The 16,147-nt window shown below is 36.2% G+C and overlaps 1 protein-coding gene and 1 non-coding gene across 3 annotated transcripts; both read right to left on the minus strand.

Annotated features, from left to right (window-relative positions):
• Positions 1-7,405: 7,405 nt before the first annotated feature.
• Positions 7,406-7,489, minus strand: Trnal-uaa. The gene has a single exon. It is a non-coding gene; the product is annotated as a tRNA-Leu (tRNA).
• Positions 7,490-10,118: 2,629 nt separating this feature from the next.
• LOC121735542 lies at positions 10,119-15,041 on the minus strand. 2 transcript variants are annotated; one of them, XM_042126392.1, is made up of 3 exons: positions 14,926-15,041; positions 12,192-12,368; positions 10,119-10,338 (listed from the first exon to the last, which is right to left on the minus strand). In XM_042126392.1, the coding sequence occupies exons 1-3, from the start codon at positions 14,939-14,941 to the stop codon at positions 10,133-10,135; spliced, it is 399 nt and encodes a 132-aa protein (XP_041982326.1). In that variant the 5' UTR covers positions 14,942-15,041; the 3' UTR covers positions 10,119-10,132. The 2 variants fall into 2 exon arrangements, with proteins under 2 accessions (XP_041982326.1, XP_041982325.1); XM_042126391.1 differs by lacking the exon at positions 14,926-15,041 and adding an exon at positions 13,002-13,086.
• Positions 15,042-16,147: the final 1,106 nt, after the last annotated feature.

Consider the following 16,147-nt stretch of genomic DNA (forward strand, 5'->3'; position numbering starts at 1 on the left):
TACCCCGATTTTTAAAAAAGGAGATCCAGAAGTTATTAAAAATTATAGACAAATAGCTTTAGTATCAGTGTTCTCTAAAATTTATGAAAAATTAATAAACGAAAATTTGTACAACTATTTTTATAAATTTAATATTATATGTAAGGAACAAATAGGATTTGTAAGAAACAAATCGATAAACCAACACATGTGCCTTATATATGGACCTAACAAAGGCGTTTGACTACGTAAATCATGATATTTTAATTGACAAACTATACGGCTATGGAATAGGAGGAAATACACTTAAATTAATTAAATCATTCCTTCATAATAGGAAACAAGTCACAAAAATTAAAAGAATATGTCCTACTACTAAGAAGGAAAAATATTACACATCACAAACACAAATAGTGACGATCGGTATACCACAAGGTAGCGTATTAGGACCGGGTTTATTCATTATCTACATAAATGACTTGCCTAAAGCAATTGAACAACAAATAGTACTATTTGCTGACGACAGCACGGCACTTTTCCCGGGACTAAATAATGACAACTTGAATTCAGAAATAATCAAATCATTGGACAAAATAATAGAATGGCTTAATAAAAATAATCTAAAAATTAATCTCGAGAAGACCCATCTAATGTACTTTAGAACGAACAAGCAAGAAAATAAAATTTTAAATTTAACTTACATGAATACAAAAATGGAACAGGTGAATGTTGCAAAATTTTTAGGTCTAGTAGTAGATAGCCAATTACATTGGAAAGACCATTGCAGTTATATCTGTAGCAAGGTAAACAAATTGTCGTATGCAATTTATATGTTGCAAAAAGTTGTAAGCATACCTACCTTAGTCACTGCATATCACGCTCAAGTTGAATCGGTACTGCGCTATGGTCAATAATATTCTACTTATACAGATATGTTACGTCCATACTATTTTCCGGCTTAAATCTCTTCCGAACAATTTTCAAATTCAAAATTGCAAACATTGACAAATTTGACAGATAAGTGAAACAAAAGATACGAAAAACCATTAACATAAAAGAGACAGTTCTATTTTTAAACGTCGAATATATCGCTGTCTCTTTCTTCGCCTGAGCTATGACGAAAATTCGATTTTTTACAGATTGTTCGAAAAAATAATTGAAAATGTAAATAATCGAGGTATTTATTGCAATCAAGACATGTGGTAAGAGATTACATGTGTTTTGTTTACTTTCAAGTCCTAATTGGTACATTTTCGAAACACACACGACGTCATTTTCAATTTATTTAGGTAAGACAAGACGCGGCACGTTCCTGACTGTGCTCGATGCAGACTAAACAACAGACGGCCCAATTGGGCCGTATTTGAATCTTCACAACGCGCGCGGTAGTAACATATCTGCTTTGAGTCTTTCATCATTGGCTATGGTATTATGTTCTGGGGAAACTCGGCAGATAAAGACTTGGTATTTAAAAGCCAAAAGAAATGTCTACGAGCCATATGCAAAATAAAGAGAACAGATAGCTGTAAGCCCCACTTTATAAATCTGGAAATACTTACTCTCCCCTGCTTGTACATTCTTGAAACAGTAATGTTTGTAAAACGTAATTTAAATGACTATGAAAGATTTACAAGTATCAGAAATAAACATCGAATTTGCTATCCATCAGCAAAATTAGCTTTACTGAGCAAAAACTACCTTGGAACATCAATTAAATTACCTATATAATAAATTTCCAAAAGACATTGTAGAAATAGAGACTATACATACTTATATTTAAAAAGCGAGTAAAATAAATATTAATTAAAAAAGCATACTATAGTATTAATAAATTTTTATTAGATTGTAATATTAAATGATTTGAAAAAATATGAACATAGAATAAAATTTATACATTATTATTAAATAACATTATAATTTCGATATAAATACACTATGAAATATTTGTAATTTTGAAATATAATATATTATGTAATATACTTTGATAATAATAAATAATAATAATATATAAATTATAATATTTGACATAGATACTCAATGAAATATTTTACCAGTAACTTAGAAATATAATATAATAATGTAATTGAACTTTGACAATAATAATAATTTGCATGCCTCATATAGGTTAGAATAAGTTGCACCTCCTGTATTATAAATCTGTAACATCTTTTCACCTATTTATTCTGCAAATAAATGATTTGATTTGATATCAATAATGGCAACAGGTAGGTACTTGAATTTTTCTCAAAGTCCTTTATTATACATATGTGTACTTTAATATTTAATAATAATATTTAAATAAAATAAAAAATTAAGGGGGCTCTCATACAAAGAACACAATTTTTGGCCTAGTTTTGCTCTATAATGGTACGGAACCCTACGTGCGCGAGTCCGACTCGCACTTGGGCGATTTTTGGACTTATTATGGAGTCTAGTAAATAGCTTTCTATTATAGTGAATAATTTACCGACTAAATAGAAGAAAGATCGTGTGTTAGTTCATAGTTGTAAAGTTCGGCTATTTAGATTTAGGTCTTGTAGAGTCCTTAACTCATTAGTCATTAGTCATTACTCATTAAGTCATTACCTTAACTCTACTCTCAAGACTCTAGGGAATTAATTAATTTTTAGTACGAACATTTTGTCGTATTTAAATACAATTTTTCGTCTAGGCATTTGGCATGAAAATGTTTTTCGTTTGTCTACACCGCGTTCTTTACATTAATAGGTTGAATGAACTTTTTGTATGTAAAAACGAGGGAAATGGTGCCAACTGCCAATATGACTCAAACTCTTAATTAAATTGATATGTCTCTGAGACCTGAGTGCAGCCAAAAGTGCAGCCGTAAGCTTAGCTTTTCTAAAATTTAACTAGACCGATACTCGTCGATATTATAATATACCATAAAGAAAACTGTAAGTATGTCTAGTCTCTGACTATACTACCAGGTAACTGGCAAACACGTCATTATAATATGACCTTGGGGGAACCGTTAACCCACAAATGACGTGGTAAGTGACATGAGTCACAGAACTCACAGGGGCGTGAGGCGGTAACTGGTTTCTGACGCACTGCGTGTCTTATGTAACTGTATTGGATTCGTTTAAAAATAGATGTAGAAACTAGAAGCCTTTTATGACCAGGGCCCGATCTAGGGGGGGGGCAAACCGGGCAATTGCCCGGGGCGGCAAAAATGAGGGGCGGCAAATTGAGAGCGGCGCGGTGTCGCGTCGCGTCGGTGGCCTTTGTACGCGAGTCCAACTTATTTTGCCCGGAGCGGCGAAATAGCTGGATCGGGCGCTGTTTATGACATACACTAAATACGTTAACATCCAGTTTGAAACCTCCCCAACTTGGGCCCTGAATCGTGATGGACAAGCGATTACCAACGTAAAGCATATCCGTCAAAGTTTGCCCAAAATCGTCACCTAATGGAACATCAGAAAATTTTATGTAGTAGGTGGCTGACCTATGTTAATGCGTCGGTTATTTCAAGTCAATAATTTAATGCTGCTGTATGCTGGTCCACCGTCCATGTAATAGACAGCTTCGCAATCACAATGGTTAAATCCTGGTTTTTAGTTATCCATCATGGGCCAAAGCCCAACGTTAAAAGTAGCTTTAAAAGGTTAATTAATATCTATATAATACTATATAAAAATGGATTTTCAAATGTGTTAGTCGCGCTAAAACTCGAAAATGGCTGAACGGATTGGGCTGATTTTGGTCTTAAAATATTCGTAGAAGCCCAGGGAAGGCTTTTAAGTGACACGAAGTTCACCGGGGCAGCTAGTTAATAATATAGGGCAGTTGAAGATAGTTAATAAACCATATTCTAGTCTCTGGTTAAACATGAACGGTCTTACTACAAAATATTTAAACACCTGCTGAGCAGTTGCTTAGAAAAAAAATCAGTACAAAATGGCCTCAAAACAATTGTTCAGTAGATGTTTAAATCTTTTGTGGTAAGACCGGAAGTGGCTATAACAACATCTTGCCATAGGGATTGTTTGGATCCTAAAGAAGCTTCATCATCTAATATTATGACGTCATAGAAACACCTGTTGCGACGTCAATCATCATACAAATTCACCAGAAATGAAATTAAAAATAATTTGGAAATACCAACGAAAGTAAACAACTCCGAGATGTGCGTTGTTTATTACACTGTAGTTGTGTGTGTGCAATATTTGGGGCAAAAACAAAAATATGTCTGTACATACATACACTGGCCATCATGCGGCTATCGCTCCTGTCGTAAGGTACTAAAGTACATAATCGCTTGACGCACATGTACACTGCTGGCGACAACTCTTTCTCTGTTTAATTAGAACTTTATGAGTATTGACATAAAGTTACAAGTCAAATGTTTATCGTACAGTCGGAAGATAAAATGTTAGTAGTTTTCCGTGGTAACTGCGCAGTTTGCTTGTCGATGCTCGATAGATGAAAAAAATTGTATTGATCGTTATTAATTATTATCTTATTTTGATTGAGTTTATCACTTTCTATTTCATTATCAAGTCAAAAGAATAATGGTTTTGGCAGTCTATGTATAGTCTTTAGCAGCCCTGAATTTATAAATAGGCCGTTATAGGCCACCGGCCACGGCCTATGGGTGGCAGCGTCCATATATAGTATAGACCCTACAGAATTGAGATTACGTAATACCTACATAGGACATCGGATATAAAATGGCCTACTCTCAAAATATTAATTTGGCACTGGCCTTTAGGTGTTTGTCCATTTTACTATGGTTTGTCTCTTTTTATTTACTAAGAGAGTAAGTGCCAGCGAAAGCCAGACATTCGTAATTTCATAAAAGCTGAAAGTTTTCCTGTATACGACCTCTATTATAGAGGTAAGAACGATCAGCGAGTAGCAACGAAGTTTCGGTTGCGTTGCGGTTACTTACAACTCTTACAAGTTCATTGGAACATGAATCACATGGAACTTTCAATTTGTCAAACGCACGCACTACGAACTGTCACCAGCAGTATTTCCGGATCAATACGACCTGCAAACCTTCATTAACTTTCAAGAAGAGAGCGTATTCCCTTTTGAAAGGCCGGCAACGCATCTGCAGCTCTTCTAAATATTATGTTGCCTGTAACCATGGGTGACGTCAATAGCTTTCATACAGGTGACCCGTACTCGTTTGCCCCCGAATTTTATAAAAAAAAATAAAGTTATGAGAATTTTGAATCCAACACTTTTACTTACCAGTTTCGCTGTGTATAACTTCTAGAAAATAACAAAAACATAACATCAATTATAACATCGCGTCGTTTACATAACAAATTGACATCATGGTCGCAAATCGCAATATTTATTATGATTGATGTATTAGTATTGTTTATCTACGGTATTTTATTATCACTGATATAAGCTTTGTTTATAATGCTTATACTTTATCATATAGTCAATAGTCAATACTGATTTGATAAAATCAAGGGCGAGGCTGAAAGGATTAAGGGTTCGTAACAGTTCCTTAAATTTCCCATAACAAATGCAGATCGAGAAGATTGAAGAAACGTTATTCTGTTATTCATAACCACGAAGCTAAAACAAAGTTCATAACTAAGCAATAAGCATTACCTTTAATTTAACACACACTGTGTGGGTCCATGAGTGGTCCTTAATATATTTAGTATTTAATGGTACTAGAGATCGCCCAATGGTCGAAATTCGACCTTAGTTTCAACGACATTAGGACTTACTACCTATATTTTGTAAAAAATATTGACTATCATATTTTTTTCAACTCATGTCTCTGCTACTCAGCTGATCCCAGGACCCAGACTGACCGTGTAAATAGTCTAATAGTGTCTAAGATTAAAAAAAAAACTATACTTAATCCATTTTCAATTTGTTACCTTGTTGTCAACAGACTTCAACCATAAATAAATGAGTATAATTCGTATGTCTTCGCTTGTCACTCAAAAATCTGTCATTTTCCTAGTGTGTGTGTTGTAGTGTGTGTGAAATATTTTATTTGTTAAAAATATGTATGATAAAAGCATAATTTCAAAATAATATTACCTCGATGCACTCCTTCACCATATAAACTATAACTGTGCAAAATTTAATTCACCTACGTTTCCCCAGTCTTCGTCAAAAGGGATACAAAGTTTTTGGCTCACGTATTAATATAATATACTTACTAGAAGTCCCGCGCGGCTTCGCCCGCGTAAATTACGAATTATACGGAAACCGTACATTTTCCCATGAAAATAGCTATACTTCCTTCACGTGGTCTACTCTATACTTATCTGTGCCAAATATTGCCATAAAAATTGCTCCAGTAGTTCGTGAGATTTTCGTCCCTCGGAGAGTTCGTCCCTTTCTAATATTTCCCCCGTTTTTCACACATTTTCCTGAGTTTCTTCGGTCGTATTAGTCTTAGCGTGATAATATATAGCCTGTAGGCTGTAGCCTTACTCGATAAATGAGCTATCTAACACTGAAATAAGTTTTAAAATCGGACCATTAGTTCCTGAGATTAGCGCGTTCAAGCAAACATACTCTTCAGGTTTATAATATTAAGTGTAGATTTTTTTGTTAGTTAAATTATCACTTAACAAACTCAAGTCTCGATCTAAAAGACTATGAAAAGTAACAATAACAGGGTCATAATAGGCTCATAATCATGGGACGATGCATGGTGTAATATGGTCATCACTACCAAGTGATGATGATGATGAATGTAATTTGCATAGTAGCATATTATGCTTTCCATTCTTAAAACAACGCCGAAACTCCCAAACTTGTATCTATAAAGAATCTGGAGTTCTCGGTGTTCATATTTCGGTGCAAAATCTTACTTATTGGTAGCATATGCTTAGAATACTTCTCACGAAACCGAAGTCACCACATGTTTCCCTATAAATTTTGAGGAGTTCCCTCGATTACTTATGGATCCTTCATCAGATCACCACTTTTGTGATTATAATACCAAATTGGGATGATACCCCATATGCCAAAAGAAAAGTTTTGAAAATCGGTTAACAAACGGCGGAGTAATCGTTGAACATAAAAAAACGAACATAACACCTCCCCCATTTTGAAAGTCGGTTAAAATTGGAGCCTATGTGTTATTCTGATGTATATATAAGCTATATTATTGTAAAGTTTCATTAAAATCCGTTCAGTAGTTTTTGCGTGAAAGAGTAACAAACATCCATACATCCACACATCCATACATCCATACATCCAAACAAACTTTCGCCTTTATAATATTAGTAGGATATAGATTTATAAGCTTAGATTATTTACTTTAATCAGGTAAAAATTTAAATTAGGTAAGTACTTTTTTTTATTCATAAATATTATGACACCATTGCAAAAGTTATTTGCGAAAAATAATACATATTTATCTCTCATTCCAAAACTTGAAGAAGTAAAAGACAAAAAGTGAACACACGTTTGTCAGGTGTGGGGTTCGAACCCACGCTCCCTCTCGGGAACCAGAGCTTAAATCTGGCGCCTTAGACCACTCGGCCAACCTGACTTAACGTTGAAAGCGAAATTAGAAATCAGATTATTAAAAATTCAACTCTTTTATCACCATAAAACAAAACTTTATTGTGAATTAGATTACTGAGATAGAAAACAAGCTAAATTTGCTATATTGAAAAATTTATGGCCAATTTGGAAAATCAATGATGCAATGAGTTTCTTTGAACCTCGCACATTTCGCCATCTATTAGAATAAGCACGTACTAATATGAAACCCTATGAAGTGCTTCACTAAACAGTTTATATTGTTTACAACAGATGGCGCTAATAATTTCTAAATTAATATTGCTTTTATTTTAATTTTCAATAATTGCTTGAAAAAGTTTTATTAATTAAATATTAGATTATAATACATAACATATAATATAACACATATACATTTATATTCATTAACGCTCTACAGCCAATCCAATCGACATGATCACGATCTTTACACCTTCTAAACCTCTTAAAACGCTTCCTAGATTGATCTACTAGAATAATACTTATTTAGATGTCCTTCGCTTACAGATTCACCTAGATTACCCACTACGGAAGCGCGGTGGCTTGTCACATACAATGCGTTTCCCTTACTTTGTTCGAACATTGTTCGTCAAACCTCTCATTATGATACGCATATTGTGATTAATTGTATTGTGGTAATATATAAGTAGCTCATAGTATTAGTAACACAGTTAAGCACGTATCATATTTATCAAACCCATTATAGTCCATGAGTCTTTAAAAGACTAACATAGTTACTGTAGGTCTGTCTAATACCTCTTCACGCCCAAGCCGCTGAACCAGCTCCGGATTTATAAGTAGGCCATATAGGCCGCGGCCTATACGGTCTACTTATGATGCTTTTTTAAATTTTCACTTTTCCTGAGCGTGTAGTTCGAAAACTGATGAGAATTTGGAAAAACTGTATAGAATCTAAATTATAGAGAATTTAATAAGCTTTAATGTCATCATATATTTTTTGTTACAACGCATAGTTTTTTAGTTATTCACGAAAAACCAAAAAGGGGTTTGGGTAATATTGGCGTCATTTTCAAATCTAGCAGCCACTCACCAAATCGGCAACTTTTACGTACCAACTTCTATAATGAGCCGGGAAGTAGATTAAAAGCTAGACTGAAAATTCTGCCGAAAGGTGGCGTCCGGCGTCATAACTCATACTGCATATGGCCGAAATTCGCCAAATAGTGGAAATAATCCACATTATATTATGGGAACAACACCCTAGAGTCATTTTACCCACAACACATTAATACACAAGAACAATTATTATAATTGCCAAATATTGCATCCGGCCCTTTGAAAACCACTGTCTAATGAAATTTTAATATAATCTCAAGTCTGGCTATATTTTAGTCGGACGAGAGTTAAACCCAGTGTGAAAATATGTATGACGCGGACGAAGTCGTGGGCAATAGCTAGTGAGAAATATATATCCAACAGATTAATAAACCCTTTCTACACCTGTTTGTTAAGGATAGCTCCATAAAGTAACGTTAATTACTTATGATTTTGTGAAAATAATGCGCAAAAATACTTATATTCAAAAATAATCGTAGCTCAGCTCCGATATTACTTAGAACAATTTTTATTACTAATATATGTTTCTCTAACGTAGTGCTACAAAATGATATTGGTTTTATCCCTGGCCGCTGGAAAAAAAAAATGACGCCACAGGTCCATACAAAGTTACTCAATGCCCTTTAGACCTTTGTGGCCCCCCCTTCCTATGGCTCACCTCCTAGACATGAGGACTTTTAGTATGTTTTGTCCCTAATCACCCTGAATAAGTTCCAGCAGAAATCGCTTAGATTCCCGCTCAAGCAATCTCTATCCTCTTTTGAGTCATCCGTTAACCGAACTATATAATATGTCCCACTAATATCTGGGTCAATATTTTTACGTGCATGAGAAAGAGGCCTGTCATTCAGTCTCACTATCTCAGTAAATTTTGAATGCATGAATGACAGAGACAAAAAAACCCTCAGATTAAACACACAATAATCAATCAAGCTATATCATCATAATCATCGTTGCTAATGCCGCCACGTGACGCGGCGCGGCGTTGCAGTGGTACGTGAAGCACTTACAGACGGACTCCAGGTGTCAGGTGGTCATCGTCATCCCATCCACGTCATTCTCGGCTTTAATATCATAATTCATAATCATATTCACATCATAGATTCTGCAGGAGAGAAATATTTCAATATCTTGCTTTTATAGTCCATTGAAGTGTGTCCCATTATTTTCTGAGCATCAATAATCCCTACTCACAGGCAAGACCACTCTAAACTAACCCCCTTACTAATAAACGTTGTATAAGCTTTGAATATTTTTGTTCCTGTCACACAAGTGACATTTTTAATTGGATTGAAGAAGACAAAACACTGTATAACTATTCAAAGCTTATACAGCGTTTATTAGTAAGGGAGTAAGTATTTAGGTATAAAAGGTCGATTGCAGGATGGAGAGAGTAAAGTATTTCAGTAAAACTGCCTAAAACTGCCTGTCTGTTTCACAAGAGCAAGAAAACATTAGTGCTCGGCGCAGTATAACTATCTGGGTCATCTTTCGATTGTGTGATTGAAATGAGACTAGCAGATATTAAATAAAAGACCAAATTAAATACACAACTTTAATAACACATCAAACTGATCATCAGCGCTGCAGTCGTCGCCACCGCCGCCACGTGACGCGGCGCGGCGTTGCAGTGGTCCGTGAAGCACTGGCAGACGGTCTCCAGGTGGTCTTCATTGTCGGCCTTGTAACAGGCGCGGTGGTGCTTCACCCAGCCGCAGCCCCGCGTCACGCGGACTTCCGGCTCGTGGCCTTTGCGGAGGACTGCAAGAGAGAGAGTTTGAGTGGCTTGGACTTGTGGCCTTTGTGGTGGACTGGAAGAGAGAGTGGGTTAAATGGCCTTCGTGGAGAACATTAAAAGAGAGTGGGAAGGTGGCTTGGATTTCTGATTATTTAGGCGTTCCTGGCCATTGTGGACAAGTGGAGGACAGAATTAATTGAGTTTGTGGCCTTTGTAGATGAATTAAAGTTGCTTGAATGTATCGGAAGTCAAAATTAGGGCATTATTAAAGAAAACAGCAAGTGAATCTGTCAACCGTAACAGCACCCCGCGTTGCAAAGAATACTTTCGTGCTTGATTTTCGTTTTCGTCTTGAATTCATGTGGAAATTAACAACACCCCCCAAAGGTAGACGTAAAGAATGCCTTTTTATAGCAAACAAACAACAAGTAAAACTTTAAAGTCCCGAATTCCCTTGCAAGTCCAGCTTGCTACGCCGCGGCGGCGCGTAGCAGGGAACCCGTCGCACTTCGTAGAGGTGGTACGGGAATATTACGGGAACGTAGGTCGTAGAAGTTTACAAGCTGAGACATTTAAAATTTTACATATTATTGTATTAATAGTTTTTTGTTTTGTGATTATTAGGAGAAAAAGACATAGATAATAACTGTATTTTAAAAAGATAAAACCGACTTCAAAATTGTACGTAATTGAGAATTAAAACTACCTATCTCCAAAACTACTGAACCGATTTTGAAGAAACTTGCACTATTCTCTAAGTTGAACAAAACCTAGTACAACAAAAAAGAATTACTGAAATCGTAATGGTGGTTCCAGAGATATGCGAACACAAACATAAAAACATACATACATACATACACTTTTAAAATTTGGCACATTTGTTCAGACGCTAATATAGACTAACATATACGAAAACTGGGCAGTTCTGGTAATATATTACATACATACGCGTCGAATTGATAACCTCCTTTTTTTGAAGTCGTTAAAAAGAGAAAGAAAAAGAGAGATATAATTAGTTATTTGCATAGACTTATTTATATACTGATGGTTATTTGGACTTTATATAATTTTTATTTTTAGTAAAATAATTATAATAGACTGCAATCCAAGTTCTTGATGTTAATGACTAGTAAGTAAAGTAATGATCGTTAAGTTGTTTTGTTTGTAAACATAATAAACGGTGTTTATCTTCCGCGTGATAAGCATAACCCCAGATAATATGAGTAATAATAGTCACTGATTTACTTTAAACAGTACATACACTTGTTTACTTTATTTTTAAAATCCAAAAGTTAAGACGAAGTTTATTCATTGCGATTGGTGAGGGGCTGTCTTGTTGACTCTCTGCTAGGGATGTTGTTGGTAAGTGAAACACATTTAAATAACGTATTCATTGAATTTTCACCGTTTTCAAATTGCTTAGAAACCAACTCTTTTAGAATTGTCCACACGATACCTACCACCGGTTCGGAAAATACCTTGGCGAGAAGAACCAGCGCAAGAAACAAATAAATACTCTACTTAGCAGATTAAGTTAACGTAAAATTACCTATTAGCAAAGAGGAATTAAATATATACTGGTCTCTGCTATTAGTCTTAGTTAGGCTAGATTGTAATAATTATGAAATACCTATAGGTACAGGTATTTTATGTATAAAAAAATCTAATTATATTGCTAAATGTTACCTTCTTCTATTGACAAGTCATCCGTAGAATAATGATTTGCAGGATTTTCGGTACAGGGTTTTGAATTTGTTTACTTGTACGTCTCACTTATAGAAGTGAGTTGGTATTTGGTATTTTGTTACAACACATAAATAACACACACACAATTCCTGCAGATCGAACTTTACCACGTTTTGCTTCTACTACTCACTGGTCTGTATAATCTTCCGGCAGAACATGTTCTGGCCAGCTCTGGGCGCGGCGACCAGGTTCTTCTCGCAGTCGGCGAGTCGCAGGTACTTCTGTACGCTCTCTGTGTCGTAGATAGTGGGGTCCAGGCACATGCTGTTGTTGGCGCTGTTGCAATCGTAGCAGCGGATTGATGCACCTGAGGAAGAGTAGTTGTTTATGATGACGAAGGGATGATGCTGTTGTGGGGAGCTGTGGGTCTACAGCCTGGGAGAAATTATCTTCCTTAGTGGTAACGGAGAACCTAATTATTAAAGTTTTCAAATAAATATAGAGATGCGTTTCACTAAAAAATTACGCCCTAGGTCACCGTCCAGACCAGCTAGCCACTAGTTGCTTAGAAGTGTCTGGACGGTAGGCTCTCTGTCTTAGAAGTTGCAGTATACTATTGCTCACTGTAGCTTATTTATACAAACCCCTATATTTCCCTTAATTCTAATTTTTAACTATCGAGTTTTGAAACGCCATAACTGTTATGTAAATAAGCAAACGATAATATTTCCTTAAACAAGTGACCGGAAGAAAAAAATATTTATTTTAAAATCATCCCCTAGAATTTAGATTTTTTAGTTAACAGTCGGGGTTTAAGGGGGAATTTATTAGATTGTAATTTAAACAGTAAGTGATAGTGAAGTGGAAACTAAAACCGAATTAAATTGAATTTCTTATTAATTTATTATAAATTTCAATATTCTTTGCACAGATTAACTAGCAGCTTTAAGACCGCCTTTATTTTTATAATTTATCATTGACGATTCATTAATAAACTCACCAAATCTAACATGGATCGCGAGAACGACGAATACCGCGTATTGCAACATGTCGCCGCGCGCCCCGAGTGGCGATGCTGTGTCCACTACAACATCCTTATTCTGACACAATACATCGGGTACATTGTTGTAGTTTGTTGAACTTGCGTAGGGCTGTGGTTGGGTAGCAACCAGAAAATCGGGAGAGATCGTAGAGAGGTTGTCCAGGAGATTTTTGGAGAGCTTATTGTCATATGGATTCCTATCATATAAGTGAAGTTTATATTGTTATTACCCTACCCTTACCTACTTATTGATAGTTACCCATGTCAACACGACACAGGGAAGGGATATCGTGGAAATACTATAGGACAACTACACTACACTGAAATATAACTGTGAATTTGTTTCTTACAAACGCACAGAATGTTCTTTATTGCTTACCAAATAGAAATTCATATTTTTATTAACAATCTAATTGTGTTTAAAAAAGTAACCATTTTATAAAATATTCTATCTCTAATTAAGTATCATATGACTCAATAGTCAAGTTTAACAAACGTTATTAAGCCATTAGGACTCTTTAGAGCTTCCGTAAAAACGTTCAGCACTTGATTGGGGGATCGAGTTTCCTTAGTTTTATTTTTTCAACAGTGAGCATCATTCTGACGATGATGAATTATTTATAACAACTGCAGTGCCTCATGTAAGCTTTCAAACAAACACATAGACAGACAGACACGTCAAACTTATAATTACACCCCTCTGTTTTTGTCGAGTTATTTAGAATTAAATAAGTACAATCTTCACGATAAGTTGCGTCCATGAAAACTATTCTGTAGAAATGTACAGGAAGTTTCATTGTCGAAAATTAAAGAGCTCTCTTGCAATAAACTAATTTATGCGAAAACGTATGTAGTAAAATACATTTTCATCCAGAATAAGTCCTCGCATTTATAATAAGAGCGTTTGATAGTGCCGCGGCCAAGTGCTCTTGACCCCAACAAGTGTTTAATTCGTGTTTAATTACAGACTCATGTTCCGGAATAAGCCGCTTGTTGTCAATAACACTTGTTGACTGACATTGGGACAGTAACTGGCTTGCATTGTATACAGTAGGAGCCATGGATGCTGGACATGGGGCTGGACATGGGGCTGGACATGGGGCTGGACATGGGGCTTCTGGGCGATTTACTATCAGAGTTATATAACCCACACACATCTATGACCCAGGAACTTTGAAAACTTTAGTTCCCTGGTGACATAGGTCGTCGAATGCAATTCATATGCTGAAGGTGGGTCACGTGAAGCACATACCACATATTCGTAATCGTATATTATGTGTAGAGGTCCCAAAGGATCTCCCAGTTTCAGCGAACGAAATGGTAGGTATATATGCAGTTTAGCTGTCCTATACGTGGTGTATCAAAACTAAGTAATCATTACTTTAGGGTATGGCCTCAGAGCTCGCTGTGACAGAAGCAGCGCTAAAAGAGTTACTTTTTTCACTTTTGTATGGAAAAATTGGCTGGGGCGCTTGCCCATACAAATAACAAAAAAACCGCTCTTTTAACGCCGCTACTTTCATAGTAAACTCTATGTAAGGGACACACTACATACTATATTATAAGTGCGCTGCAAGATTGTAGCACTAATTGGTCCGCCAATAGATAAAACGCAGCGCCGAATCCAGTGCAGCGTTACTGGCGCTAGCTACTGTATGAATGTAAATCAACAATACCACTGTTTTTCCTATCAAGTTATTTAAGAAATGTAAACAATTACAAAACAACGTCCAAAAATAGCTGGGAAAACCGTTGTTTTAAACAAATTAAGGAAATTTGGTGGGAAAAAATATTTTAAAAATGTTTCCTTTTGTTATATTTGTTGTAGCTTAACAATGTAAGGTTTACTTTTAAGTATCAAGTAAATAATAAAAGTACTTGCATGATCTGATGTACATAGCGAAGAACACAACCAGGGAAGCGTAATTTTACTCCTTAAAACCATTTTATACGCCTGTTCAATTTTAACCTCCTCCTCTATTTTTATATTTCACGTTTACTCGTTTTTGCTATGCAATTTTTTCAGGCGCTTTATTTTTTCTTTCACAAACAGCTACTTTTTTATAACACATTACATATGTTGCAATTTCTTCGTTTACTATTAATTTATTTACAAATTTAATTTACTATTAGTATTAACGACTACAGCTAGAGGCGGACTGGCGATGGGTACAGCATAACTGGTCTTATAGCTGCATTGACGCGCAGTGTAGTGTGTTAAAAGTAACAAAGGGATCATTTGGTTTTCATCGGATCTGGAGAGGAAACATTAATAAGACGTGTGTCCTGTTTGTCTGAGTGGATTCCAGAGTTAAGTGATAGAATTGGGTTAGGGCACTTTCCATCAAGCGACTAGACAGGAACCGCTGGGCCCGGAGATCGCTGTTTCCTAACTGAATGCTTCCACCGAGTTCTCATTTCAGGAGCGGTGTTAAAAGTAGGTGGACTTTCAATAATTGAGGTGGCTTATGTAAGAAGTTGTCGGTAGGGTCCTTCCAAAGCTTCAGCCCTAGGGCCTATTCATAAAATTATGTTCAGTACCTTTATGTTCATAAATTACGACTGAGTACAGTTTTTTTATTGAAATAAAATAAAGGGGGTAAACGAGCAAACGGGTCACCTGATGGAAAGCAACTTCCGTCGCCCATGGACACTCGCAGCATCGGTCGAGCTGCAGGTGCGTTGCCGGTCTTTTAAGAGGGAATAGGGTAATAGGGGCGGGTAGGGAAGGAAATAGGGGAGGGTAGGGAAGCAAATAGGGGAGGGTAGGGAAAGGAAAAGGGTAGGGGATTGGGCCTCCGGTAAACTCACTTACTCGGCGAAACACAGCGGAAGCGCTGTTTCACGCCGGTTTTCTGTGAGGACGTGATATCTCTCCGGTCGAGCCGGCCCATTCGTGCCGAAGCATGGCTCTCCCACGACAATGATGCTGAGGGTTGGAAGGTTCATAGGATCATTACTATCTAACTAAGTATATAAAATTTTCGTGTTTGTGCGCGAACTCCTCCAAAACGGCTCAACCGAGAAATGAATAATGAAATTTTGGTACCATCGAGGAAATTGATTCCTTGACAGACCAACGTCATTTGGTCGGATCATGTCAA

Source organism: Aricia agestis, chromosome 17 (genome assembly GCF_905147365.1).
Source record: "Aricia agestis chromosome 17, ilAriAges1.1, whole genome shotgun sequence".
Classification (NCBI taxonomy): domain Eukaryota; kingdom Metazoa; phylum Arthropoda; class Insecta; order Lepidoptera; family Lycaenidae; genus Aricia; species Aricia agestis.

Excerpts from the sequence above, each read along its gene's own strand:
- LOC121735542 (XM_042126391.1), bottom strand. The coding sequence starts at position 13,050 with ATGTTGCAATACGCGGTATTCGTCGTTCTCGCGATCCATGTTAGATTT. Across the intron at positions 12,369-13,001 it reads CGCGATCCATGTTAGATTTG|GTGCATCAATCCGCTGCTAC; the intron begins GTGAGTTTATTA and ends ACTCTTCCTCAG. Across the intron at positions 10,339-12,191 it reads CCGGAAGATTATACAGACCA|TCCTCCGCAAAGGCCACGAG; the intron begins GTGAGTAGTAGA and ends TCTCTCTTGCAG.